This window comes from Denticeps clupeoides, chromosome 6 (assembly GCF_900700375.1).
Source record: "Denticeps clupeoides chromosome 6, fDenClu1.1, whole genome shotgun sequence".
In the NCBI taxonomy this organism is placed as follows: domain Eukaryota; kingdom Metazoa; phylum Chordata; class Actinopteri; order Clupeiformes; family Denticipitidae; genus Denticeps; species Denticeps clupeoides.
In genome coordinates, this window is record NC_041712.1 from 7,213,544 (window position 1) to 7,238,887 (window position 25,344).

At 43.1% G+C, this 25,344-nt stretch overlaps 2 protein-coding genes across 4 annotated transcripts; one reads left to right on the top strand and one right to left on the bottom strand.

Annotated features, from left to right (window-relative positions):
- Nucleotides 1–304: 304 nt before the first annotated feature.
- usp28 (ubiquitin specific peptidase 28) lies at nucleotides 305–21,402 on the bottom strand. 3 transcript variants are annotated; one of them, XM_028982520.1, is made up of 26 exons: nucleotides 21,248–21,402; nucleotides 20,346–20,420; nucleotides 19,965–20,088; nucleotides 19,741–19,828; nucleotides 19,488–19,650; nucleotides 17,404–17,490; nucleotides 17,094–17,231; nucleotides 16,734–16,804; nucleotides 16,404–16,480; nucleotides 16,182–16,330; nucleotides 15,969–16,096; nucleotides 15,763–15,858; nucleotides 15,198–15,356; nucleotides 14,356–14,570; nucleotides 14,110–14,180; nucleotides 13,618–13,846; nucleotides 12,426–12,749; nucleotides 12,165–12,304; nucleotides 3,445–3,651; nucleotides 3,271–3,366; nucleotides 2,886–3,064; nucleotides 2,695–2,773; nucleotides 1,933–2,012; nucleotides 1,732–1,855; nucleotides 1,406–1,601; nucleotides 305–681 (listed from the first exon to the last, which is right to left on the bottom strand). In XM_028982520.1, the coding sequence occupies exons 1-26, from the start codon at nucleotides 21,293–21,295 to the stop codon at nucleotides 506–508; spliced, it is 3,519 nt and encodes a 1,172-aa protein (XP_028838353.1). In that variant the 5' UTR covers nucleotides 21,296–21,402; the 3' UTR covers nucleotides 305–505. The 3 variants fall into 3 exon arrangements, with proteins under 3 accessions (XP_028838353.1, XP_028838352.1, XP_028838351.1); XM_028982519.1 differs by having other exon boundaries at nucleotides 12,426–12,746; nucleotides 14,317–14,570; XM_028982518.1 differs by having other exon boundaries at nucleotides 14,317–14,570.
- Nucleotides 21,403–22,230: 828 nt separating this feature from the next.
- htr3b (5-hydroxytryptamine (serotonin) receptor 3B) lies at nucleotides 22,231–25,344 on the top strand. Its single transcript, XM_028982522.1, has 9 exons — nucleotides 22,231–22,407; nucleotides 22,739–22,902; nucleotides 23,073–23,117; nucleotides 23,357–23,466; nucleotides 23,580–23,749; nucleotides 23,821–23,978; nucleotides 24,129–24,339; nucleotides 24,429–24,629; nucleotides 24,755–25,344. The coding sequence occupies exons 1-9, from the start codon at nucleotides 22,371–22,373 to the stop codon at nucleotides 25,018–25,020; spliced, it is 1,362 nt and encodes a 453-aa protein (XP_028838355.1). The 5' UTR covers nucleotides 22,231–22,370; the 3' UTR covers nucleotides 25,021–25,344.

Sequence of the window (25,344 nt, forward strand, 5' to 3'; positions counted from 1 at the left end):
TATTGATTCCCAGAACCTGGGTCCTGGATTACAATTGATCCAGGAGCAGATTTTTTCCTCTGTCATTAGTATGACTGAGTTTGAAATCTTTGTTAATGTGCTAATATAATCAATTGTGATCTGATACAGAAGAGCAGATGTTTTTTTTTTTTTTTTTTTTGGATTTTCTAAAAAATACTAATTTCTAGTTAAATAAAGTAATGTAAAAATGTTGACTGCATACTTTATGCTCATTTAGATAATCATGCAAAAAGGAATTAGATCCAAAAATACCTCGTTCAAATTGATTCAAGGGAATCCAAAACCCAGAGAATGTTTCAATTTAATAAAAGTTCCTGGCACATTAAAAACGGTATATTCTTATGTATATAAAAAGTTCTACATGGCACTGTGCAGCAAACAATCCAGTGTTTGACAACTCTGTGATGAGAAATATGGACGTCACCAATCAGACAACAGTCTCCTTGTCACACTCTGCCTGTTTCTGGTGGGGCACCAGGCTCAGCTACTTGACAATGACGACAGATGAGCTGTGGAGGGATTCCATGACAGCAGCCAGGCGGCTGCAGAGGTCATGGGGGGACTTGGATTGGACCTTAGGTGGCTCTTTCAGGACCACATTTTCTGAGGAGCAGTCCAGAACTCTGGGAAGGAACTCGCCAAGCTTTTCCTGCTGGTATTCTACAAACACAAAGGAGGACAGCAGCAGTTAAACTGGGAGAAGGGCTGAAACACCAGCACTTATCTGCAGTGTGCAGCAGATTTTTCAGCATGCCAGCATCTTAGTGATCGACAAACTTGGCTAGTAACATGCTCAACCACAATGTTGGGAATTGCAGCTTTTGGAGACCACAAGGGGATGATATTGTAAAGTACAGGGTGGGCCATTTATATGGATACACCTTAATAAAATGGGAATGGTTGGTGACACTGAACACAGTTTATAAGTGGTCAGAAACTTGTAAATATCCCATGAAAGAATAAAGTTAAAACCAAGCACACCATTATTTTCCTTGTGAAATTACCAATAAATTTGATGTGTCACATGACCCTCTTCCTATTGAAAACACACAAGTTGGATGCAAGATGACCGACTTCAAAATGGCCTCTATGGTTACCACCCATCTTGAAAGGTTTGCCCCCTCACATATCCTACTGTGCCACAAACAGGACGTTAATATCACCAACCATGCCCATTTTATTAAGGTGTATCAATATAAATGGCCCACCCTGTAGTTATTTTGTGCACTTAAAACCATGATCTATTGGAACATCTTTACATAACATTCAATTTAGTAATCATCTTTTGATGACTGACACAGGAAAAAGAAATCAATTGAAAGTCTATTTTGCTCAACTGTGATCTTCCCCAAAGTCTGCAGATTTATTACAGCCTCTGTCTCACCATCCATGTCTTGGCCCAGGTAGGAGCACCAGCGGTTCCTGATGGCCTCGATCATGTCCAGGTCTTCCTGGCTCATGCTGTCTCTCACAATCAGGTGCATGCAGGGAATAACGCTGTCATTCATGATGCTCACGCCCTCCGCCACACCGCTCTCCTCCGCGCTCCTAAACAGTGTGGCAGCACTCTCTTCCAGTTCCTGCACAAAAGAAACAATGGCAGAGACGGACACAAACACACACTCCTACTCACAAAAAAGTATTTGGTTGCATGTTTTTAGTATAATTGTGGTTACATAACAAATAAACAATGACTTGAACCACTCTCACCTTCAGACATTTTCTTCTATAAAGTGCAATTAGTGACTGTTCCACCCCTTTCTTCTCTCCACCACTCAGAAGGCTTTCATTGTCTTGGTAAGCATGTGCCAAATAGTTCAGAGACTCTCTGATTCTGCAAAAGAGCTGGGAGGTCAGCAGATCTTTCCACACAGGGCACAGTGTGACATTTTCACATTGACTTCAACATACTTTCCGTTCTGGTACTGCTCCAGACCTGTCAGTAGGTAGGCAAACACAGTCCTGAACATGCTGTAGTCTTCATGCCACTGCTGCGGAGAACACAATGCGTAGAAGAATCAAATTTAATATACAGGTCTCATCAGGGATTATTACTATGGCTGTGGAAATGGACAGTTTCAAAGACGTATCGTGAGGAATTGATGCAGACATAGAAAGAATGAAGAAAGTTTGCATTGCATGTTCTATAGACTGTGGGCTCAGTGTAATATCATGCTTTATCCTTTGTGTATTGTTGCATGAAAGATTTTACACAAGCTCCCATTGATCAGTTTAAATTGCAATTAGTGAAAGTGATTAGTTGTCACATGTGAAACACCACAGCATAGCACCCAGGGCACACAGTGAAATGTGGTCTCTGCATTTAACCCATCCCCTGAGGGAGCAGTGGGCAGGCATGACAGGCAGCCGAGGAGCAGTGTGTGGGGACGGAATAGAATTGTTTTGGCCTTTTAACCAGTTCATCAGATACATAATAAAGATTAAAATAAAAGATTGCATAAGATTATGCCCATATTCATTTTACTGAATATTTGTGTCATTGATGTGGTTTATTTATTTGCACTAGTTAGCACTAATAACCAGAGAAACAGCTCATCGCTTCAGAGGTAAAAATTCACTGATAATCATTACACTTAAGATCATAATAGAACAAAGTGTTAATGAAACAAGTGAAGAGGCATGTCCAATAATTAATATGTTAAATTTCCTCACCAAGTACTCTTCCATATCCATGTCCTCAGGCTTGATCAGTCGTAACTTGCCTCTGGCCTCCCTCATGATACTGATGGATCTGTGGGCAGAAAGGAGGGACAGGGGTTAACCCTAACCCCAAAAACACAATGCCATACCTTTATTCACTCCACATTAATATCTACAAACTTGTCCCCACTACTAGCCCATACCTGTCATCAAAGCTGAGGTTTCTGTCTCCGAACTGCTCCAGCAGCGTCCTCTCAATGACACGATTGGGTGCCTTGTTTTGGAAGAAGTATACAAGGATGTGCTGGAGTCTGGGATCCTGCTGAGGCGTGGCTTCCTCCTGAGAGAGTTCAAACAGCCTGGAGTACTCCTCATGAAATGCCTGATGGGAAAATAAAAATATCATTACTGGCAACTAGAGAGTGCACTGACATAGAGATCCTCTGCATTCAAGATATTCTTTTTTAATTAAACTTGCATTAATCATGACATCTATACATAAAGGATGAGCTCTGGTTCTTGAAAGATTTTTTAAAAAACATAACCTAAATACTGTAATGCAATGAGTGCAATGATTGAAATATGGACCTTAATGAGCCCTGCCTCAGGCCCATCCTTGTCAAAAACTTGTCTGGATTTGGCAATGGCCATGATGACACCCTGCATGGCTGGAGTCAGCATCATCTGAGAGAAAGAACAGGATTATCAAGCTGTATTTTGAGGAAAAAAATGGGTCAATGTGGGTCTGGAAGAGTGCATCACCTCTTCATTATAGCCATCAGCATCAGACCGTACAAGAATTTTTCCCACATTTGGAATTTCCACCTCTGACACCACATCCTCAGGTTCTGTCTCTGCGGCCTCCCCTGGGGCATTATGGGAAGTGGCATTTTCTGACTCTGCTGTAGAATCTGCTTGTGCTTCATTGGCCTTTGCTTCATCTTCCAGCTTCACCTCATCCTCAAGCACCTGAGATGAAAGTAAAGACCAAAAGTGGTCAAGTGACTACAAATGTGGCAGGGCAATGACATGGAATCACACTGTGAGAAATGTACAAAATGTAAACAAGTGGATATTTTTGTCAACTACTGGAATAATATTACTATTCAAAACCTAAATAGTATGAAATTGATAATGGTAGTGATCATTTAAATAATACAGCTTATAGTAATAGCAACCTATAGCTATAATAAAAGCAGACCAAGTTGAAAAAGTCTAAAAGTCCTGTTTTGAAAGAACTATAATAGGTCTGTGATGGGGCAGTGGTGGCCTAGCGGTTAAGGAAGCGGCCCCGTAATCAGAAGGTTGCCGGTTCGAATCCCGACCCGCCAAGGTGCCACTGAGTAAAGTACCGTCCCCACACACTGCTCCCCGGGCGCCTGTCATGGCTGCCCACTGCTCACTCAGGGTGATGGGTTAAATGCAGAGGGCAAATTTCACTGTGTGCATCGTGTGCTGTGCTGCTTTGTATCACATGTGACAATCACTTCACTTCACTTCACTCCGGCAGCAACAATCCTGAGAAGGACTAACTTATGGAAAGTGAGTGAGAGAGTATAATAGGTATAGCTCTTGGAGCATATTCCAATGTCATTAACAAGTAAGTCTTTAAGACTGGAATAAAAAGAAAGAAACAAGACAGTTTGCACACATTTTAGGTGGAATTTTGGTCCACTCCTCTTTGCAGATCATCTCTAAATCACTAAGGTTTCGAGGCTGTCTCTGTGCAACTTTGAGCTTCAGCTCCCTCCATAGGTTTTCTATTGGATTAAGGTCAGGAGACTGACTAGGCCACTCCATGACCTTAATGTGCTTCTTCTTGAGCCACTCCTTTGTTGCCTTTGCTGTATGTTTTGGGTCATTGTCGTGCTGGAACACCCATCCATGACCCATTTTCAATTTCCTGGCAGAGGGAAGGAGGTTGTCGCTCAGGATTTTACGATACATGGCTCCGTCCATTTTCCCGTTGATGCGGTGAAGTTGTCCGGTGCCCTTAGCAGAAAGAAAAACCCCAAAGCAAAATGTTTCCACCTTCATGCTTGACAGTGGGGACGGTGTTTTGGGGGTCATAGGCAGCAATTTTCTTCCTCCAAACACGGCAAGTTGAGTTAATGCCAAAGAGCTCAATTTTGGTCTCATCTGAGCACAGCACCTTCTCCCAGTCACTCTCTGAATCATTCAGGTGTTAATTGGCAAACTTCAGACAGGCCTGCACATGTGCCTTCTTGAGCAGGGGGACCTTGTGAGCACTGCAGGATTTTAATCCATTGTGGTGTAATGTGTTTCCATGGAGCCCCAGACCGAGGTCGATTGATGGTCATTTTGTGCTCCTTCCATTTTCGAACAATTGCAGCAACAGTCGTCACCTTCTCTCCCAGCTTCTTGCTAATGGTTTTGTATCCCAATTCCAGCCTTGTGCAGGTCTACAATTTTGTCTCTGACATCCTTGGACACCTCTTTGGTCAATCAATCAGGAGTCTGCCTGATTGATTGATACTGTGGACAGGTGTCTTTTATACAGGTGACTAGTTAAGACAGGTGTCATTAATGAGGGTGACTAATTGAGTAGGCATGTAGGCATGATTTTTCATTTCTTTGACATTTACATTTACAGCATTTATCAGACGCCCTGCTCAGGGACACAATGGTAGTAAGTGGGATTTGAACCCGGGTCTTCTGGTTCATAGGCAAGTGTGTTACCCACTAGGCTACTACCACCCTTTGACATTGGACAATCTTACAAAATCAGCGAGGGGTCAAATAATTATGTCCTCCACTGTATGTAATGGTGCATCATGTAGTATTCAGAGTGCATCACCACATTTTGTTATGTTACAGCCTTATTCTAAAATGGATTAAATACATTTTGTTCCCTCAGAATTCTACAGACAACACCCCATAATGACAATGTGAACATAAAAAACTGAGAAAACACATGTGCATAAGAATTCACAGCCTTTGCCATGATGCTCAAAATTGAGCTCAGGTGCATCCTGTTTCCCCTGATCATGCTTGAGATGTTTCTGCAGTCAATCTGAGGAAAAAAATGTTGATTGGACATGATTTGGAAAGGCACACATCTGTCTATATAATACAGTTCACAGTTCATGTCAGAGCACAAACCAAGCATGAAATCAAAGGAATTGTCTGTACACCTCTGAGACAGGATTATCTCGAGGCACAAATCTGGGGAAAGTTACAGAAACATTTCTGGTCCCACAGTAGCCTCAATAATCCATAAGTGGAGGAAGTTTAAAACCACCAGGGCTAAGCACCTTAGTCAGGGAGGTGACCAAGAACCCAATGGTCACTCTGTCAGAGCTCTAGAGGTCCTCTGTGGATAGAGGAGAACCTTCTAGAAGGTGGCCAGACCAAAGTCACTCCTTAGTAAAAGGCACATGGCAATTTGACTGGAGTTTGCTAAAGGGAACCTGAAGCACTCTCAGACCATGATAAACAAAATTCTCTAGTCTTTAGTGTGAATGCAGGGTGTCACATTTGGAGGATACTGGGTAAGTAATACCAGGACAATACTATGCCTACAGTGAAGCATCGTTCGGATTTATGGATCTGTTTCCTTACCTGCTAGCCAAGATATCAAATGAGTGGTTTCAGGACAACTCTGTGAATGTCCTTGAATGACCCATAATATTCAAAAAGGCTGTAATTGCTTCCAAATGTGCACTGACTAAGTATTGAACAAAGGCTGTGAATACTTATGTGTCACATTACACAAGGGGAAGTTCTGACCGCAGTTAGACATGCAGAGATTTTGGAACAGCATGTACATCTGAGGGTGGAAAAGAGAAGATGAGTTGTGTGTCATCAGCATAGCAGTGGTAGGATAACCCATGCGAGGAAATTAACTCACAAAGTGATCTTGTGTAGAGGGAGAAAAGGAGAGGACCGACTATTGAGTACTGAGGGACACCAGTGGTGAGTCTGTATGAAGCTCATGTGGATCCTTTCCAAGTCATTTGGTAAGACCACTCAAGGTAGGAAGCAAACCATTTCAATGTTTAGCCCCGAATTCCAAGTCTCTTCAAGATGGACAGGAGAGTCTTGTGGTCAACTGATTCAAATGAGGTCGAAGAGTATAAGAACATAATAGTTTGTGGCCGCATGTAGCTTCTAAGAAACAGCCAGAAGAACGACCTGCTCTGAAGACAGACTGGTTGGGATCTAGGAGGTTGTTCTGAAACAGATGAAGTAATAGCTGATTGTAGCTCTTACGGATTTAAGAAAGAAATGAGAGAAGAGACACTGGTCAGTAGTTGTTGATGTCATAATAGCACTGAGACAGCAATGGTTAAAGTGGTTAAAGACCTGCTGTTAGCCTCTAATCAGGGCCGCATCTTGCTGCTTGTCCTGGTTGACCTGAGTGCAGCGTTTGACACTATTGATGACACTATTCTCCTTGACAGGTTAGAGAATGATGTTGGGATTAAGGGAATAGCCCTTACATGGTTCAAATCATATCTGACGATCGGTATCAGATTGTGGACATCAATGGGGATTTGTCTTCACATAGTAAAGTAGACTTTGGTGTTCCACAAGGTTCTGTCCGAGGTCTGTTGCTATTTTCCTTATACATGTTACCTTTAGGTCACGTCATTCGCAAACACGGTATTAGCTTTCATTCCTACGCTGAAAACATAATCTAAATGCATGATGCAGAAGAGTTGGTCCATGTCTTTATCACATCAAGGTTAGACTACTGCAATGCATCACTGTCTGAAAAGTATTACAATCACTGTACTGGCTACACTTCAAATTTTGGATTGACTACAAAATCCTACTTTTGACCTAGAAAGCTCTAAATGGTCTTTCTCTACTTTACCTAAGTGAACTCTTAGTTATTTACAACCCGCCACGCCCCCTGTGCTCAACGGGTGCGGGGTCACTACTGGTACCCAAAGTACAGAGAGTACAGACTTTGAATATCACTGAGATGCAAAGTCCATCTAACGTCCATCAATTATCTGGGCAGGTTCTTGCCTGATCTTTCCACTATGTTACACCCACTCACTGACCTGTTTAAGAGAGAGAGCGCTTGGATCAAGAGGAACAAGAAAATGCTTTTGCAGATGCCAGCAGCTACGGCATTGGAACTGCTTTACTACAAGAGCACCAAGGTGAACTCAAGCCCATAGTGTTCTGCTCACGCACACTGGCTGAATCTGAAAAACGGTACTCGCAGATAGAGAAAGAGCATGTGTGTAGGCATGTGAATGATTTGCACGGTATGTACAAGGTTTAGAATGTGTTCCAATGCAGACAGACCACAAACCTTTAGTACCGCTCATAAATACATATGACCTGGACAAAGCTCCCCCAAGGTGTCAAAGGCTTCTCATGTGTCTTCTGAGATTCCATGTGGAGGTGGAGCATGTCCCAGGCAAACAACTCATAGTTGCAGACACCCTCTCCCGAAAGCCCTTGAGGGGGGAGGACGGTGAAGACACAGACCAGGTAGTACAAACATATGTGGAGTCAGTTGTGAGTAATGCATCGGTCTTGTCACCACGACTCATCAAGGATCTGCAGCAGATTGTAAGTTACATCAGGAAAGGAAAGGAAAAGGTCTTTACAACTGTATTACTCTGCTAGAGCACACCTCTCAGAAGCTGATGGGCTAGTATTGTTCCAGGATAGGATGGCTATTCCTGATACCCTATGGTCCAAGGTGCAGACACAATTGAATGAAGGACACCAAGGTTTGACAAGGTGCCATGCACGGGCCAAGATGAGTGTATCAACACACTACTGTATCAACACACTACTAGCCAGCTACACTCCTGCACGCCCTCTCAGATCTACAAATGAAATGAGACTGAAAATTCCCTCTTCACAGGATCTCCGGTCCCAATCAACTCTGTTCTCCTTTATTGTCCCTGGCTGGTGGAACAACTTGCCCTGCGCCATTAGACTAGCCGAGACTACCACCACCTTTAAGAAGCAGTTGAAAACCCTCTTGTTTAAAAAAGTCTTCAGACGAGTCTAACACACACAGCACAAAAAAAAATGTAGCACTTAACAATTCCTGAGCATGTTCTTTTCCTGACAAGTTCAGCCTTAACAGGGTTTTGCAACTCAAAATCTATGGAAACCGAACGAGAATTGCTGGTGTCTTCCTCTTGTAGGTCGCTTTGGATAAAAGCGCCTGCTAAGTAAAATAAAGTAAAGATGTCTGTGTGGTGGCCATGTATCAGTAAGGACATAACTCAGCTGGTGCCAATTCAACATGCCAATTCTGCATAGAGAATAAGCCCACACAGCGACAAGAACCCTTGATGACCACTACTTTACCTGGAGGTCCCTGGCAACGCATTGCAGCAGGCCTGTGTGAACTAGGCAAAAAGAACTACCTCATTGTGACAGATACCTATTCAAGAGACATTGAAATAGCTAATTTGTCTTCAATTGCTAATCTTCAAGTCATCAACTGACTCAAGAGCTGGTTCAAAAGATGGGGAATACCACTGGAGCAGAATTCATATGCAGAATTCAAGGATTTTTGTCAAAGGTATTCACATTACTACCAGTTCACATTATCCCCAAGCGAATGGTGCAGCTGAGCGTGCGGTACAAACTTCTAAACACATATTGCGGCAGCCAGACCCACATCTTGCTCTGATGTCCTACAGGGCGACCCCTAGTTCCACAACGGGAGTGAGTCCAGCTTTTGTGATGACTGGGAGATACATCAGAACCACTCTCCCCATGCGGGAAAATAATCTACCAGCAACTCCTGTCAGTAAAAGCCAGATTCTGGAGAAGGCTGTCCGGACAAAGTCTTCATACCGTTTCTTCTTTAATCAACGACATTCAGCTGAACAGTGTCCTACACTACGCCCAGGACAACCTGTTAGGCTTAAACTGGATGAAGAGAAATTATATAAGTCCCCCAGAACAATTATAGGCAAATGAACAGAGCCACGGTCTTACTTAGTGGAGACAGAAGGAGGCACAGTGCTGTGGGGAAATAGGCGACATCTGCGAGCTGTTCCAGAGTCAGAACCACTACAGCTGCAGTTTGAAGACCAACCAATACAGCTTCTCAACCAATACTGCTTTTCAAATGGCTTCTCCAGCAGCAGGCTCTTCTCCCAAAGACATGCCACAGGATCAGAGACAGCCAGTTCAACCAAATGAAGGTGCCTCACCAGGGAAAACACCACCTAGGGTTGTGCAGGAGACATCAAGAGGTAGAGAGGTGAGAATTCCTCTCAGATACAGAGACATTTAAGCTATGCTGCTTTCCACACGTGTTCAGAGAGTGTTGGACGCTTTTGGACTGTTCCAGAAACATACAGTTACGATAGATAGGAACAGCAACTATCGAGGGCGGAATAATCCCTACATTGCTGTGGATTGCGGGTAATCTACCCCAAAATCCTAGATACACATGCTTTGCAAGTAAGACTGCTTGTACACTTTCGTCCTCGGGTCCGATCTGCTGATTATACACACGGATGACAGTTAGGCTGTCCTAGTTAGGGTACTGGGCCAATGTTGCACAAATATACCACTATATTTACCACATATTTCAGTCGTACAATGCCACCATCTGCCGCTGCTTCTTTTTGTTCTCTCCGAGACACGGAATCAAGCGCACAGACTACTGGTAGACTCCAGTGAAGACACCAGCAGATAAATCCTGGTTCCTGGCAACTGCTAAACGAACCAGAGGGATCCTGGTGAATTTAGGATTGGAAGAACCCTTGCTGTTTTAAGACAGACGGTACATGAGCAGATGTAATTGATCCATTTATGATGTGAGAAAAGAAGGGGATAAGGTCAGGAGGGATTGTTTGGAGTATTGCAGAGTGTATTGGATCCAGTGGACAGGGGGTTGGATTGGCTGAACATATGATCTGGATGATTTCATCTCATGTGAGTTTTGAAAATTGTTCTAGGGCAGTCAACAAGTCTTCAGAGGATAGATATGGGGTTGTGGTGGTGTAGAATGTCTGGCAGATTTGCTCATTCTTCAGATTTGCTCATTGCTCACTCTTCAGTAGAGGTGAGGTTAGTGGAGAAGTTGCATAGGAGTTTCTGATAATGTAGCAGGTCTGAGTCAAGCTGTGATTTTTTATATGTTCTTTCTGCTGCTCTTAGTTCCCTTCAACTGCTGCGGAACATCTCAGATAGCCAGGGAGCAGTGGGAGAAGTCCTTTTGGGTTTGGTGTGAATATCAATATCTGGTCCACTGGGCAGGCTACAGACCAGAAGACCGGTCCTGGATATCGAGCCACTTCATCATGGATCCTTCCCTCATCACTGAGTACCAGCAACGCTCTGCCTCCATCCCAGGGCCCTGGAATGGGGGGTACTTCCACATGATTCTTTCTCTTTGCCTCGTCCCTCCACCATGACATTATGTACATATGATTTCTCAGTTTGTTTATTTTTAATAAATTTGCCAAAACCTGAAGTTAACTTTTTTCACATTGTCATTATTGGGTGTTGTGTTTAGAATTCTGAGGGAAAAATTAATGTAATCTATTTTGGAATAAGGCTGTAACATAACAAAATGTGGAAAAAGCACCGTGAATACTTTCAGGATGCACTGCAGGTAATGTTCTTAAAATGAGAGGAACCTATAGTGGCAGCTCTCACACACCACATTTTGGATGATGTAAACACCCTCCTGTCGATACATCATATTACCAAAGTAGCTCAAGCTGTATTGTCAGATATGTGATTGTTCCAGACCACAATCATCCAAAAATTGCCAAAACACACACAAAATTGTCAGAACGTTGTGATGACATACTGAACATACTTAAAACGTAGGGTGGTAGTAGCCTAGCGGGTAACACACTCGCCTATGAACCAGAAGACCCAGGTTCAAATCCCACTTACTACCATTGTGTCCCTGAGCAAGACACTTAACCCAAAGTTGCTCCAGGGGGGGGACTGTCCCTGTAACTACTGATTGTAAGTCGCTCTGGATAAGGGCGTCTGATAAATGCTGTAAATATAAAACAATAACTTGGTTTGTTAAAACATATTCTTAACAAGCAATTTTTTCCAAAAAAAATTTGACAAACCAATGAATCCTACACTTGCAAACATTCTAACTATGCCTTATATAGTGTGTCAACTATGCCTTATATAGTGTGTCAAAATATTCCCATAAAATTTCAATGTAATTAAATTGAAGGGCCTCTGGAAGCACAATATTGACCTCTCTGACTGAGTCGCAGGAAATAAAAAGCCCTAGACTCTATTCATAGACTAGCCTGTCAGCTTTGATGAACTGTGATCGCAAATATCCCAGCTGGCAGAGAGAAGAATGTTATCTTCCCTTGTAGAGTAGCACAGGAGTAGGCTGCAGGGACGGGTCAGAATTAAAGATTGACCCCAATAAACTGTAAACACATGAAAACATGAACCAACAGGCACATGGTACAGCACTGTATATATGAACCATATTTAAAGCCGTCTCAGATAACCACTTGGTCCTTCCTGCTCACCTGACTGCTGACCCCCTCCCTGTCGCTGTTACCCTGGCCAGGATCTTGGGTGATACTGATAGCCTGATCTTTCTTCCCTTCACTCGTAGCAGCAGGATTTGGTTGTAGAGGCCCACTGTCTGCCTGTTGTGGGACTTGTTCTAGTGTAGAACAAACCAGCAAAAATTATTGTGGAGATGGATTACAATTGTAGGTTGCTGATAAATCTGCATAATAACCGATTGGTTATTATGTAATATAAAGAGATAAGCTAAGACAGACCTTCTGTTTCTTCAGTGCCATGTTGTTCTAAGGACTTGATTGCTGTATGATCTTCTGTATTCTCCTGTGTGTTTGGTTCCTTAACTGGGTCCTGAGCTGGCTCCTCCGGCAGATTAGGTTCTGCTTGATCTGTGCTCTCTGTAAAAGCCATGCTGGTGGTGTTTGAGACCTGAGGTTCTTCTGGTGGCCGCTGGCAGAACTGCTCTTCCCATTCTCTTAGTTCCTGCTGGAACCAGCGGTTGTCCTCACGGACGTAGCGCCTCAGGATGGGTGGCAGCGAGTCCATCCCTTGCAGAACCTGTCCTGTCTCATCATCTGTGTCTTCTGGGTGAGAAAGGAAACTCACCATCAAACAGCATCATAACCTCCCCTTCTCACCACCTGTAGGCTCCTTCAGAGGGCTGTAATCAGGACTAAAAATTTAGGCCCATCCTGACCCAACAAGTACAGCTTTCAAAAAGCCCATTGTGAGAAATGTACATGGCAGAAAATGAACAATTCATGATAGCAGCAAAAAAAACAAATTGAGAATATGCCAACTGTATAATATCATTTTTTTATATACAAATAAATAGTATGGAAAAAAGCTGAGAAACAGTGGAGTGGTACACTGTCAATTCTCGCATCGTGGCCGAGAATTGCAAATGAAGTATTAAAAATATCCTTTCCAGGTTGATGGTCTCCATTGGAAGTGTAAAGTGAAGTGATTGTCACATGTGATACACAGCAGCACAGCACACGGTGCACACAGTGAAATTTGTCCTTTGCATTTAACCCATCATCTTGAGTGAGCAGTGGGCAGCCATGACCTTCTGATTACGGGGCCGCTTCCTTAACCGCTAGGCCACCACTCCCTGTCTGCATGTGCCTCCTGTGTTGCAGCCTGGTCCCCTGTTTCTCATCATAGTTGCCGTGTCTGCCTTTCCCTCTCCCCATTCCCAAAGTACTGACCCTGAATGTTGTACGTTTGGTAATGTCCTTTTGTACAAAAAAACAACCTGGACTCACACCTGAGCCAGTGTCCCACTTCTTGCAGTGACAGATTCGCTGAGCATGTAATTTGCCTAGAAGTTCTGTGCTCTCATAATTACTGTGAAACTACTGTGAATTCATAATTCACTTGTTTCATTCTCAATATTTAGCTCTTCAAAAACATTGCACTTTGCTGGACAAAGATATGGTGAGGGGTTACCTGAAATGAGGTGAGGCAGCTTGTCATTAATGTACATGAGGCAGTATGCGCTGGCATTCGTCATGCCTCCATATGAGTCTCTCACTAGTTCTTCCCACGATGACTCTGTCACCATCACATCGTTGTACTTCAGCCAACGTCTGTGTGTGTGGTCATAGATGTAGGCCCAGTAATGCCCAGCTGAGGCCTGTCCTTCATGTACCAGGACAGCATGCAGCCTGTAGGGGACCTACACATCGATGGATGTATTACTTTGTGTATAAGAAGAAACTGTATAATCCAACAAGGGGTTAAACTTATTTCTAGCATTGGCCAACTGCACCTAGTAAATAAACTCCTGGGCAGAGGTAATACTGTATGCTGTGCCCTGCAGATGGAAGTATTTATAGTCTGGCAATTTCTCATTTCCATTAGCTGCTTAGCTACAAGACTAGCTGCATGACCTTCTGAGCAAGCTGGATAAAGGAGCAGTGAGAGCACGCTGACTCTAACCTGGCATAGACTGCTGTCCAAGTACATACTCTCCAAATCCTGGCTCACTCTCTCGATACCGGCCTTCAGCTCTGCAGAGGAAAAGACACAGAAATCAGAACAGTACAGGGCCACAAAGACACATTTTGGGAGGGGTACATGCCAAAACAAATAATATAAAAAAATTACTAATGCAATGTGGTAAATAGCACCTAGATAACATCACACCCATCTTGATGAGCTGGGCCAGGCTCTGAGGTTGGGTACCGTTTATATTGTTCTCCACCTCCATTCTCCAGCGCTGCAGGCAGCCTTTAACAAAGCGTAGCTCTTCCTCTGTGATGCTGTGTGGGGCGGGGTGTATGGGTGTCTCTATGGGGGGTCTGCACTGAGTGAAAGGCTTGTGGATGGGAGTGCGCTGGGCTGTGGAAATTGAGCTTCCTGTACTATCAGATGGGGCCATATCACCCAAGTCTGACTGACTGATAAAGGACAAAGAAGAGTACAATGAAAACCAAACAGCAGAAATGCAATGGTAACTATTCATAAGATTTACAGTACAGGCCAAACGTTTGGACACACCTTCTCATTCAATGTGTTTTCTTTATTTTCATGACCATTTACGTTGGTAGATTCTAACTGAAGGCATCAAAACTATGAATGAACACATGTGGAGTTATGTACTTAACAAAAAAATGTGAAATAACTGAAAACATGTTTATATTCTAGTTTCTTTGATCTGATTACTGCTTTACACACTCTTGGCATTCTCTCCATGAGCTTCAAGAGGTCGTCACCTGAAATAGTTTTCCAACAGTCTTGAAGGAGTTCCCAGAGGTGTTTAGCACTTGTTGGCCCCTTTGCCTTCACTCTGCGGTCCAGCTCTCCCCAAACCATCTGGATTGGGTTCAGGTTCGATGACTGTGGAGTCCAGGTCTCCACTTTTTGTTAAGTACATAACTCCACATGTGTTCATTCATAGTTTTGATGCCTTCAGTGATAATCTACCAATATAAATGGTCATGAAATTAAAGAAAACACATTGTATGAGAAGGTGTGTCCAAACTTTTGGCAATAGTTCATTTTCCTTTTTTATTTAACCAACCTACCTGTTCTCATCTGAATTTGGGTCTGAAGGAGTTGACTGATTGGTTACAGTGGTACATGTTGGGGAGACACTGGTGGGCTTGGTGGTAGCAAATTCCAGAACATACTGCAACATGTCGGCTAGAGGATATTTCACAGGTCCAGAGCCATAGTTTTTGTAACTGAAAACACACACACTGAGAAAATTGGACAAATGGCCAACCATGTGTGCCCATCATATCATACACACATCACCCATTATTTCGAACATTTGTTTAATAACCAACTACCAGTAATCAGCCCATTCATCTCCAAAATAAGTTTATGCAATTCATTATTCCTACTGCTACCTGATTTAAGGCTCATAGACAACATAATAAAAGTAAGGCAACACATTGCTATTTACAACCCTCAACCCAAGCGACATTTGATTTCTCACATTTCCTTTTCCGATTCTAACCCTGTATTGACTGTTAGTTTTCAAACATGACATCTTCCCCCATTAAGGCTGTGTTTCAAGACACATTTGGAATATTGTTATACATTGTTATGTTTAAAATGTTACATTTCTATTAATGACAGACCCACCTCTCCAATTTCTGCTGCAGGAGTGTAAGCTGCTCCTTTAGCCTTTTCACTTCTCCTCTCCTGCCATGTGTTTGCTCAACATTCTTGTGAAGATACCTGTGCAGAGGCAGCAATACAATTTTCATATAATGTGCGAGTTTTCACCATAATCCCACCCAGTGCTGGGGTGTGTCAGACATATTTGCATTCAATTTTAGACATCTCACCTGTCCATGTAAATAATCTGCGGAAACTCCAGCTTCTTATGTATTTTCTCTGGACGTCCCAATGACTGGTTGAATTCAAATCTGGACAGTTCAAAGGTCAGCACTGGTGGCAGCTTAGAGAACCAGCGCTGCAAAAGAAGGAGCTTGTGATTCCATACCTGTGCATATACGGTGATCTGAAAATGTTCGGAATTTCATCCTCTGCACACTCACCTCCTGACCAGAGGAGACCATCTGATCAGAATGCAGGATTTCAATCTCCCCCTCCACCATTGCTCCCTCCAGGCACTCGTCCAAATTATTGAACCCGTTCACTTGCAGAGGGTACTGACCAAACTGCTCGATGTTTGACAGGATCTTACCTGGTTATATTATGATTTTTTGTAAGCATCTTAAACAATGGCTCTGTAAAGAACAGTATAAAAATGAACTCACCTTCATGAACCCTCTCAGCTACAAAAGTCCCATAGAAAAGTTGAACCATAGGATTTTCCTGCTTGTCTTCAGGATTACTAGAAATGGAAATGCATAAACAAATCAGCTAATTTGACAACTTTCTACCCTTTCTGGAAAGAAAACCTAGATATGGTATGCAAATTATGTCTATACTTCAGAAAATAAGCAAAGTTAAGGAAAACATACAGTTTTGTTATCAGGAAAATTATTGTTGTGGGGGGAGGGGGCAGATCAACGAATGGACACAATTATTATATGGTTTATCAGGGAGCTCCAAAAACAGATACTTTTAAGATACTTTTCACTTACTTTCCATTGGCAGCCAGCTGAAATGCATCCTCCAGCCAGTCTAATAATTTGTGGGTGAATTCACTTACATCCTAGAAAAACATTTATAAATGTCTCTTAAGCTTGGTGATCATAAAGCATCAGCATGTGTGGCCTAGCAGTTAAGGAAGCAGCCCATAATCAGAAGGTTGGCACTGATCATTGGCACCGATCCCCCAAGGTGCCACTGAGCAATGCACCGTCCCCACACACTGCTCACTGCTCACCAAAGGTGATGGTTAAAAGCAGAGGACACGTTTTGTCACCGTATGCTGTGCATCAGTTTTTCACAATGACAATCACTTCACTTTTCAGTATGTGCAAAACTGCACAAATCTTTACCTGCTGGGCCTCACTGGTTCTGAAGGCATCCCTCAAGAGCTCCACAGCAGCAGAGGGGTCCACAAACCTGCGGGTGGAGCCCACCATGAGGGCGAACAGACAGCGCAGCTCCTGCATAAATGCAATGTTCCTCTTATCCTGCACATGGGTTCATAGCAGAATGATTAACATTTACAGAATATACATGTTTGTAATAAACATGATTTAACAATATGGAACTATTACATTAAAACAATAATAATTAATAGGTCGATTCCTTTACACTAACTATGCTGGCAGTACTGACAGAAATATTGCAAAGGGCACTGACCGAGTGGCTTTTACATTTCTCAAGAACCTGCTCAGAAAGGCAGTAACTGAGCACCAGTCTGCGAAACACGGGCAGGTGGAACAATGACTGAAAAGGAAAGAGAGAGGCCATTTATTTGCACTAAAAAATAAAATATATAAAATGAGCGTAACCATTGCTGCTTGAATATTAGCAGCAAACTAAGTAATGAATCAATGAATAAGAGAAAAAAGCTACACAACGTTGGGATATTAAGCAGTTCCCTCAAAGCATGACATGATACCATATTATACTATTTTATTGCTTTTGTTACAATTACTTTTTGAAACGGACAAAGAAATTTGGAAGTTGTCGTCTGCTTCTCCCGTCAGGAGTCGCCACGCCGTCTCCCCAGTGGCTCGGTTGTAATATTATATGGAAGTAGTTTACATGAATTAAATCAAACTGCAGGCATATAAATGAGGTATAAGCACATGTGATTATTTCATCTGTACATGTGCCACAATGGTTTGAGCTAAAATCGACAGAATATCTACCCCCGTCACATGACGTAATCTTCTGGGAATTAACAAGAGCTGCACAGGGCAAATGTAGATAAAACAAAAGGCAAAAGATCGAGCTATGTTACACTAACAGTCTAATATAAACTAATCTTAGTTCAGTCTATAAAAGCTCATTGCTCCATGTATCATCACAGAACTGCTCTATTTAATTACATCTGTGGTCTACCAATATCAACCAGGGCTTGAGTTTCAGGACGACCATTTGATATGACCCACTTAATTCAGTTTGGGCAGCATTAAGTACAATTAGAGCCCCGGAATGCTTTTATGTTAGGAAAAAAAATACAATTTTCATCTCTCTCAGTCTCCTGTCATTACCTGTAATTCAGTTTGCACAACAGTGCTTGATTGTATGGCGACTAGTTGTTTAAGAACATTCAGGAAATGCATTTTGTACAGAAAGTGCCTTATTTTCATCTTAATTGCTGCATTTACAGATTTACATGCCAGACTGGCCTGGCACAAAAATAATAGTTTTTCTGCCCAACCATAATACAACATACCCTCACCAATACCAAAATATTTTCAGATTATTTATATTTTCAAATTGTTTAAATATTTGAAAGACAGTCACTGCCTTTGTGATGCTCATCCAGACACTTATCCTAATCAGTTTAAGAGCATTGAATCATTAAGAATCTCGATATCTTGGGCATGTCATTATACCTACACTACCAGTCAAAGGTTTGGACACAACATTAATAGGTCTTGTATTTTTTACATTATAGAACAAAACTGAAGACACAGGACTATGAAATAACATGCGAGTTACCGTCACTGAGGTGCCAGTGTGCAACGTACCATCCCTACATCTGCGGGGCGACTTTCATTGCTGCCCACTGTTCACCAGGGTGAAGGGTTAAATGCAGAGACCACATTTCACTGGGTGCTGTGCTGTGGTGTGTCACATGTTATCACATTCATATTTCACTTTCTCCTGCTACAAAATGACTACATAGGTTTCTTGAATTGGATTCTTCAAAATGGCTCCATCTTAGTAGGTGCATCCAAACTTTGACTGGTACTGTATTTAGTCTTATAATATTGCTTCAGAAGTCTGACATAAGTTCTTGTTCTTCTCTTGTTTCACATTGTAAATTGGAAATATTTCAGAATGCATCTTCTTCTAAATCCAGGGTGTGGGATTAGTTTGGTTTCCATAATAAAGGCAGCAAAACATACTTCTGAATCTTCTGAAGATTCAAGTTGGTTCTGGTTTATAGTTCTACTTATTCTCTATGCATTTTAATTATATATGTAAATTGCAAAGTATCATAAAGGCCAAAATATTGTTCATTATTAGACAGCACCTGAACAAATACTGCAATAAAAATGCATTAGTAATGCATCGGTAAACTGTGTCATTTACTGCAAAACTGACGATAGTGATCTCAAACCCAACCCCCAGCAGGTAACACAGCACCATTAGAAAAAACAGGATCTTCTGAACTGGAATAGCAGTCAGCTGCTGTTCACACCTCACACCTACCCCCTCCGTGCTAAAATCACACCCGGCTCGTCACCCAGACACACCCCTCCCACCTGAATGACGGCGCTGAACCAGCAGGTGTTGCCCACGTTCCGGATGCCCACGGGCCAGTCATCCAGACGGATCCAGTCGGCCGGGCTGCAGCTTTCTCCTGCGTTCTCGCACCTCTTCCTCTTCACCCGCGCTGCGCTCTCCTCCGTGCTGGCCTCTAAAGCCCTGCAACACGTCACCACCCACACTCAGGCCTGCTGCATTCAGCACACAGTGGCATAAACATAGAACATTCCGGATTCAGGACACCTGTACCTGTTGAGCTCTCTCTCCTCAGTCTGGGCATTCTGGGATTCCTGCAGACTGAGCTCAATGGCGGCCTGCAGGTCATCTCTGGGCTCACCTGAGAATAAACCAACGGCCCATGACATTGCAAGGAAAGCAAAGAGCGGCAGCAGAGCCAACGGTAAATAGCTGATGCAGCTGTCCAGCACCGAGCCGAAGATCATCTTCAGGCCCGTCCTCTGCCGCCCACTCACTTCTCTGGCCACTCTCAGCCTGCCCGCTGCCGTCTGTGCCAGGAGGACCGGACAGCACCGGCTCCTCCGCCGGTGCCTGGGCAGTCAGGAGTCCGATGGCATGGCTGATGTCACCTTGGCTGGCCTGTCACCGTGATGAAGATAGCGCTGTCAATAACTCTCGCTGGAAAGGGTTCGAGGTTAAGGTTTATGGCACGTACAATGTCTGCCTGTGACATTTGTATTTCAGGTGCTGCTCAATTTAGAAACTGGGCTTGACAGTCATATTAAGTGCAGCGCAGGCTGGGGCATTTAAGAATGCAATGCAGAACCCAGCAGATTTAGATGAATGTATGGGTGGGTTGATGTCACAGATCATGTTATTGCTGGTCTGAGACCTACCTTGAGGGTGCTCTGCAGGAGCTGCAAGTCTTGGATTCCAGTGATCTCTCTCAACTGGTTAATCAGCATCTGGTTCTGAAACATTTACAGGACATTTCTCATCAAATTACATTCTGATGATGCACCGCAGGCAAAAAACACAGAATTGGGGGGAACATGGTGGTTATAATGATAACTAAAGACATAATAATGTTCATTAAAAAGACCAGTCAAGGGGCTTAGTTAGGTGCCGGGACTAAAGGGGGCAGAGTGAGGCTAGAAAAGGGCTAAATAAAGCAGTGCTTGAAGCAGGTGGGAATGTCTGGGGGGCTCTAAACAGAGACAGGCACACTGGCCTGGTAGCAGGAGACATATATGGAGAGCTGGAGTTCCTGGAGCTCCTGGTCAGGCGCTATTTCGGGGCTGACGTAGATAACGTCGGTGTTTATCAAGCCACTCAGCTGAGGGACAAAAGCAGCAGCTGAGACCCCCCCCCAAACCCCCGTACAGTGTATGTCCCCGACCGTTTACGTCACAAATTTCTCAAGATGTACATAATGAACTAAATCAAATTTACTCTGTGGGACTAAAACTGCAAATGCAATGCTTCTTCAGCAGAGGTCTGGCACTTGCAACAGGGTTCCTCACAAAAATAAACAGTAATTCAATATCTGCGGTGCAGATTAGACCTTGTCCCCTCTTTTAAATATCTATACACAACATACAAAAGGCAAGTATGAAAAATAAAAAGTTTGTACAACTCAAAAAATAATAATGAATCTACCCGTTACCTTTTATTGTAATATATAATATATGAGTAAGGATCGATACACACACACACACACACGCACACACAGAGGATGTGTTATGTTGTATTAGGTGACACACAGGCTCCGGCGTTGTTAGAAGCTGGCGACGCTCACCGAATTGGCGCTGTTTTGTTCATGTTCGAGCTGCTGTTCAACTCTCATGGCAGCAGAGCTGGACTTGCTGCTTCCCCCGAGAAGCCTTCAGACCCCCTCAGCAGGTCGAGCTGCTGCTGCTCCATGCGCCGCACACCCCAACGCGAACGCGCCCCTGCCTGTCAACCCAGGGTTGCCAAATCTCGCGAGAAACAAGTCTGTTGAAACAAGCCCATGGTGAACGGTTCAATTAGGTTTGCAGAAATAGTTCAAGTGGACAACTTAATGATTTTCATTAAGCATTCTAAGAAACAGCATGAAAATAAATCGGACGAAATTATTTAAGATTAACATATAACATTCAATACGTGCCATCTGACTTTTCAGGTGATTTAATTCGTTTTAATTAAAAACAAGCACCGGAAGACCAACTAACCGCTGGAAAAGCTTGCCCAATATCGCTTATAAAAAGCGAACCTGGCAACGCCGACGCCCGGCTGCGCCGCGGTGGAATGTGAGCGTCGTGCGGGCGACCCCGCGTTAACCCCCCACGCCATGTATGGAGCGGATCGACGGATGCTGTAAAAAAGCCAAACAGTTTTCTCCAAACACGAGAACAACTTGTCTACGTTCTTTTCATTCACACGAACAGCGCGTCTCCACACCGTAGACCGCGATGTCATGAATTTCCCCTTTGTCTGTACTACTCTGTCTTTCTCTCCAGACATACTCTATATTTTTACATTACTGAATTTCCACAATTTACATCCCACATTTCCACTTCAGGTGCTCGATATAGCCATGTTTAGTTTTTCCATGATGTTCAATTTCTCCAATAATATCAATAATATCAATTGAATAAATATTCAATTAATTAAATTACACTAGAATTGACTTATGTCCTTTCCATACAGTAAAAACACATTTCTGTGATGTCCACCCCTCCCCCTGGAAAACAGTGAGAAGGAGAATGAAATCAACAGTTCAACTGAGACAGCGGTTCACCCAGCACTGACAGTGCACAGAACAAAACACAGTTCAGTTCTACAAGAGATGAAAGCAGGACACACTTACAGCTCTTCCTTACAGGCGCTCCGACTGGACAGATCTCCCCCACGTTGCTGATGCTGAGTGGACTGCAGTCATGCCTTCGTTCCTCTGGATGATTCTGCTGCTCTCAGGTGGGTCTGGAGTGTGTGAGATTCCACAGATTTCATTAAGAACATTAATGAAAATGTGTAAAATGAAACTGTTATCATCATTATTATTATAATTATTATTAACTGTTTCAGTGGATGTAGTAGTAGTAGTAGTAGTGCTATGTTACTATTAAAAAGCTGTCTTTGCGTATTGGACCAGAAAACGTTGCTTCTTTCATTAAAAAATCTTGAACAGCACTGCAAATGACTGGACTGCAAATAACTTTATTTGATCAAATCATAGTGTGCAGATGTGATACAGCAACGTTAAGAGATGTAGTTTAACACAACGTGTGTGTGCCTTGTCCTGCAGTCCCCTTGGCTGAGCTTGCACTGGAGAAACCAAAGAGGTCGGCTCTGAATCAACTCACCAGGATGTTGCTCCGCAAGTACAACTGCGGCGTGCGCCCAGTTCAGAACTGGACCGACCCCACACTCATCTACATCGACCTTTTCATCCAGTCCATCCTCGATGTGGTAACAGGACTTTCGTGTTTTAACGAAGGGCAGTTTGTATGATTGCATCACAGTGCAAACAACAGCCTGATCACAGCAGAGCAGAAATCCTCATTACAGTGCAGATTACAGTGAGCTTGGGGAGCTGGCACTGTACCATGACCTGAATATTCTTAAATCTCTTTTTAAAGGATGGACAAACCCAGAAAGTAACAACAAGCATCTGGTATCGGCAAGTGTGTATTATCATTACATTATTAATGGATTTATATGTAATACTGTATACATTATTTAGGGGTTGAAGCTGATCCCATTCATTTAGTTATGAATCATGTTGTTTTGAAATAATTTAGCTGTTTATAGGAATTAAATATATAGACTTTAACAGATCCATACTTGACAATGGCAGTGACATTATGTTAATATGCAAAATTCTTTGAATACAGATGAATGTTTTCAAACTTTTTGGTTGTAGTTTTGGACGGATGAATTCCTAGTTTGGGATCCTGAGGAGTTCGATGGAATTAATGAGATTTCCTTATCCTCTGATGCCATTTGGGTTCCGGACGTCATCGTCACAGAATTGTATAAGTCCTAAATATTTCAGTTTCTTACGAATAATTTTACAGACCGTTTTACCCTGGATTTTTTGTCTGAATGGTCATATAATAAGGCGTTGCTTTCCTTCCCATTTTTAGTGTGGATGTGGGAAGATCTCCTGCAATTCCTTATATTTATGTCAACTCCTCTGGTACAGTGAAGAACTACAAACCCATCCAGGTGGTGTCGGCATGTGACCTGGAGCTCTATGCCTTTCCCTTTGACAAGCAGAACTGCACCCTTACCTTCCGTAGCTGGCTGCATGATGGTAAGTTCGTTTTTTGGCTGATTGAAAAAAAAACAATTTTAAATGAAGGTTGACGTACTCTTATCCATTAGTGAATGAGGTGGATCTCACCTTGTGGCGGAGCTCGGAAGACATTGCCAATGACAAGCGCGGGTTCATGAATGATGGCGAGTGGGAGCTGCTGTCTGTGCCCTCACGTTACTGGCAACTTCACGTCGACAACAGGGACTACGCCCATATTCAGTTCAATGTGCGTATTAACTGAGTATTCCTACCTTTCCTCTCCAGGTAAAACGAAGGGACAACTGAAAGGCCATGGTGGAGTCCTTCGTTGTTTATTTGTATGGGCTCAGGATCTATTGTACAAAGTTTGCATCATTCTAAATCTTCTCGTCTGAAGGTGCTGATCCGCAGGCGCCCTCTACTGTACGTGGTGGGTCTTCTCATCCCCAGCATCTTCCTCATGGTGGTGGACGTGATGAGCTTCTATCTTCCATTCAACAGTGGCACACGCATCACCTTCAAGACCAGCACCCTGCTGGGCTACACCGTTTTCAGGGTCAACCTGATGAATGAGATCCCGGCCACTGCTGTGAAAACGCCACTCATTGGTAGGGCGTAAGAAAAATGATTTTTATGTAACTGAGAGGTGTGGTTATAGTAGTAGATGCCTTGGCTGAATGGTTTTGCCTCATTGCAGGGGTTTTCTTTGCCGTTTGCATGGCCCTGCTTGTTCTCAGCTTGGCCCTGTCCATCCTGGTGGTGAAGCTCCTGCACCACAGTGAGAAGGAGGTCAAGGAGATGTCCATCTCAGCCTGTTTACTGGACAAGTACGGGTCGTCCACTTTCAACGACAGTTTATTCACCTCAGTGAGAACACTGGAAGACCTGGATCAGAGTGGTGAGAGTGCTATTATAAACCAGCCTGTGATTAGAATAATATGTATTTATTAGCATAACACATATGAAACAGATGGTTCAGGATTTTTGATCTAGACAAGGTAATTCAGTGCGCCATCATTTCAGGTTGTGAGTTTGATTTGCCCTTCAACGAAGATCTGCTGTCTCTCAGTGAGCCCCCAAGCACCCCCCCACATCTGGAGAAACTTCTTCAGCAAGTCATCGCTCTGAAATCCTACATACAGCAGGTGGAGAGTGATGACTCTGCAGAGACAGACTGGCTGCTTCTCTGCGAAAAAGTGGACCGGTTTTTGTTCCGACTGTACCTGCTGGTGCTGCTGATGTACTCTGGAACGCTGCTCTTCCTGTGGTCCAGCTGGAGTTCGGCCTGACTGGATGCACTGCTCTGCCTTTGAGGGGGGTCGGAATATTGTGCTTCCTCATGTGACTGTCTCTGTGGAATTAAACTGTTTTAACCACTTTGCACTGTATTAACACATCTGCTTTCTGAACAGAAAAAAAACCTCCTTTTCTCTGCTCACTTTTAATGCAGGAAAATCTGAAGTGTCATTTTACCTTGCTGTAACCCCTTATGTTGAGTGTCATCCAGCACCAGATTTAATCTGGTTAAATCTCACCATGAATTTAAAATTCTTTTTTGATGTTACATTTTAAACACACATAGGCATACACGAATATAACAGTTAACTTGAATC

Excerpts from the sequence above, each read along its gene's own strand:
- usp28 (XM_028982518.1), bottom strand. The coding sequence starts at position 21,295 with ATGAGAGTTGAACAGCAGCTCGAACATGAACAAAACAGCGCCAATTCG. Across the intron at positions 19,829-19,964 it reads GGCTGAGAGTGGCCAGAGAA|GTGAGCCCAGAGATGACCTG; the intron begins GTGAGTGGGCGG and ends GTTTATTCTCAG. Across the intron at positions 13,847-14,109 it reads TGGACAGCAGTCTATGCCAG|GTCCCCTACAGGCTGCATGC; the intron begins GTTAGAGTCAGC and ends ATCGATGTGTAG.
- htr3b (XM_028982522.1), top strand. The coding sequence starts at position 22,371 with ATGCCTTCGTTCCTCTGGATGATTCTGCTGCTCTCAG. Across the intron at positions 23,467-23,579 it reads GACGTCATCGTCACAGAATT|TGTGGATGTGGGAAGATCTC; the intron begins GTATAAGTCCTA and ends TCCCATTTTTAG. Across the intron at positions 24,340-24,428 it reads TGTGAAAACGCCACTCATTG|GGGTTTTCTTTGCCGTTTGC; the intron begins GTAGGGCGTAAG and ends GCCTCATTGCAG.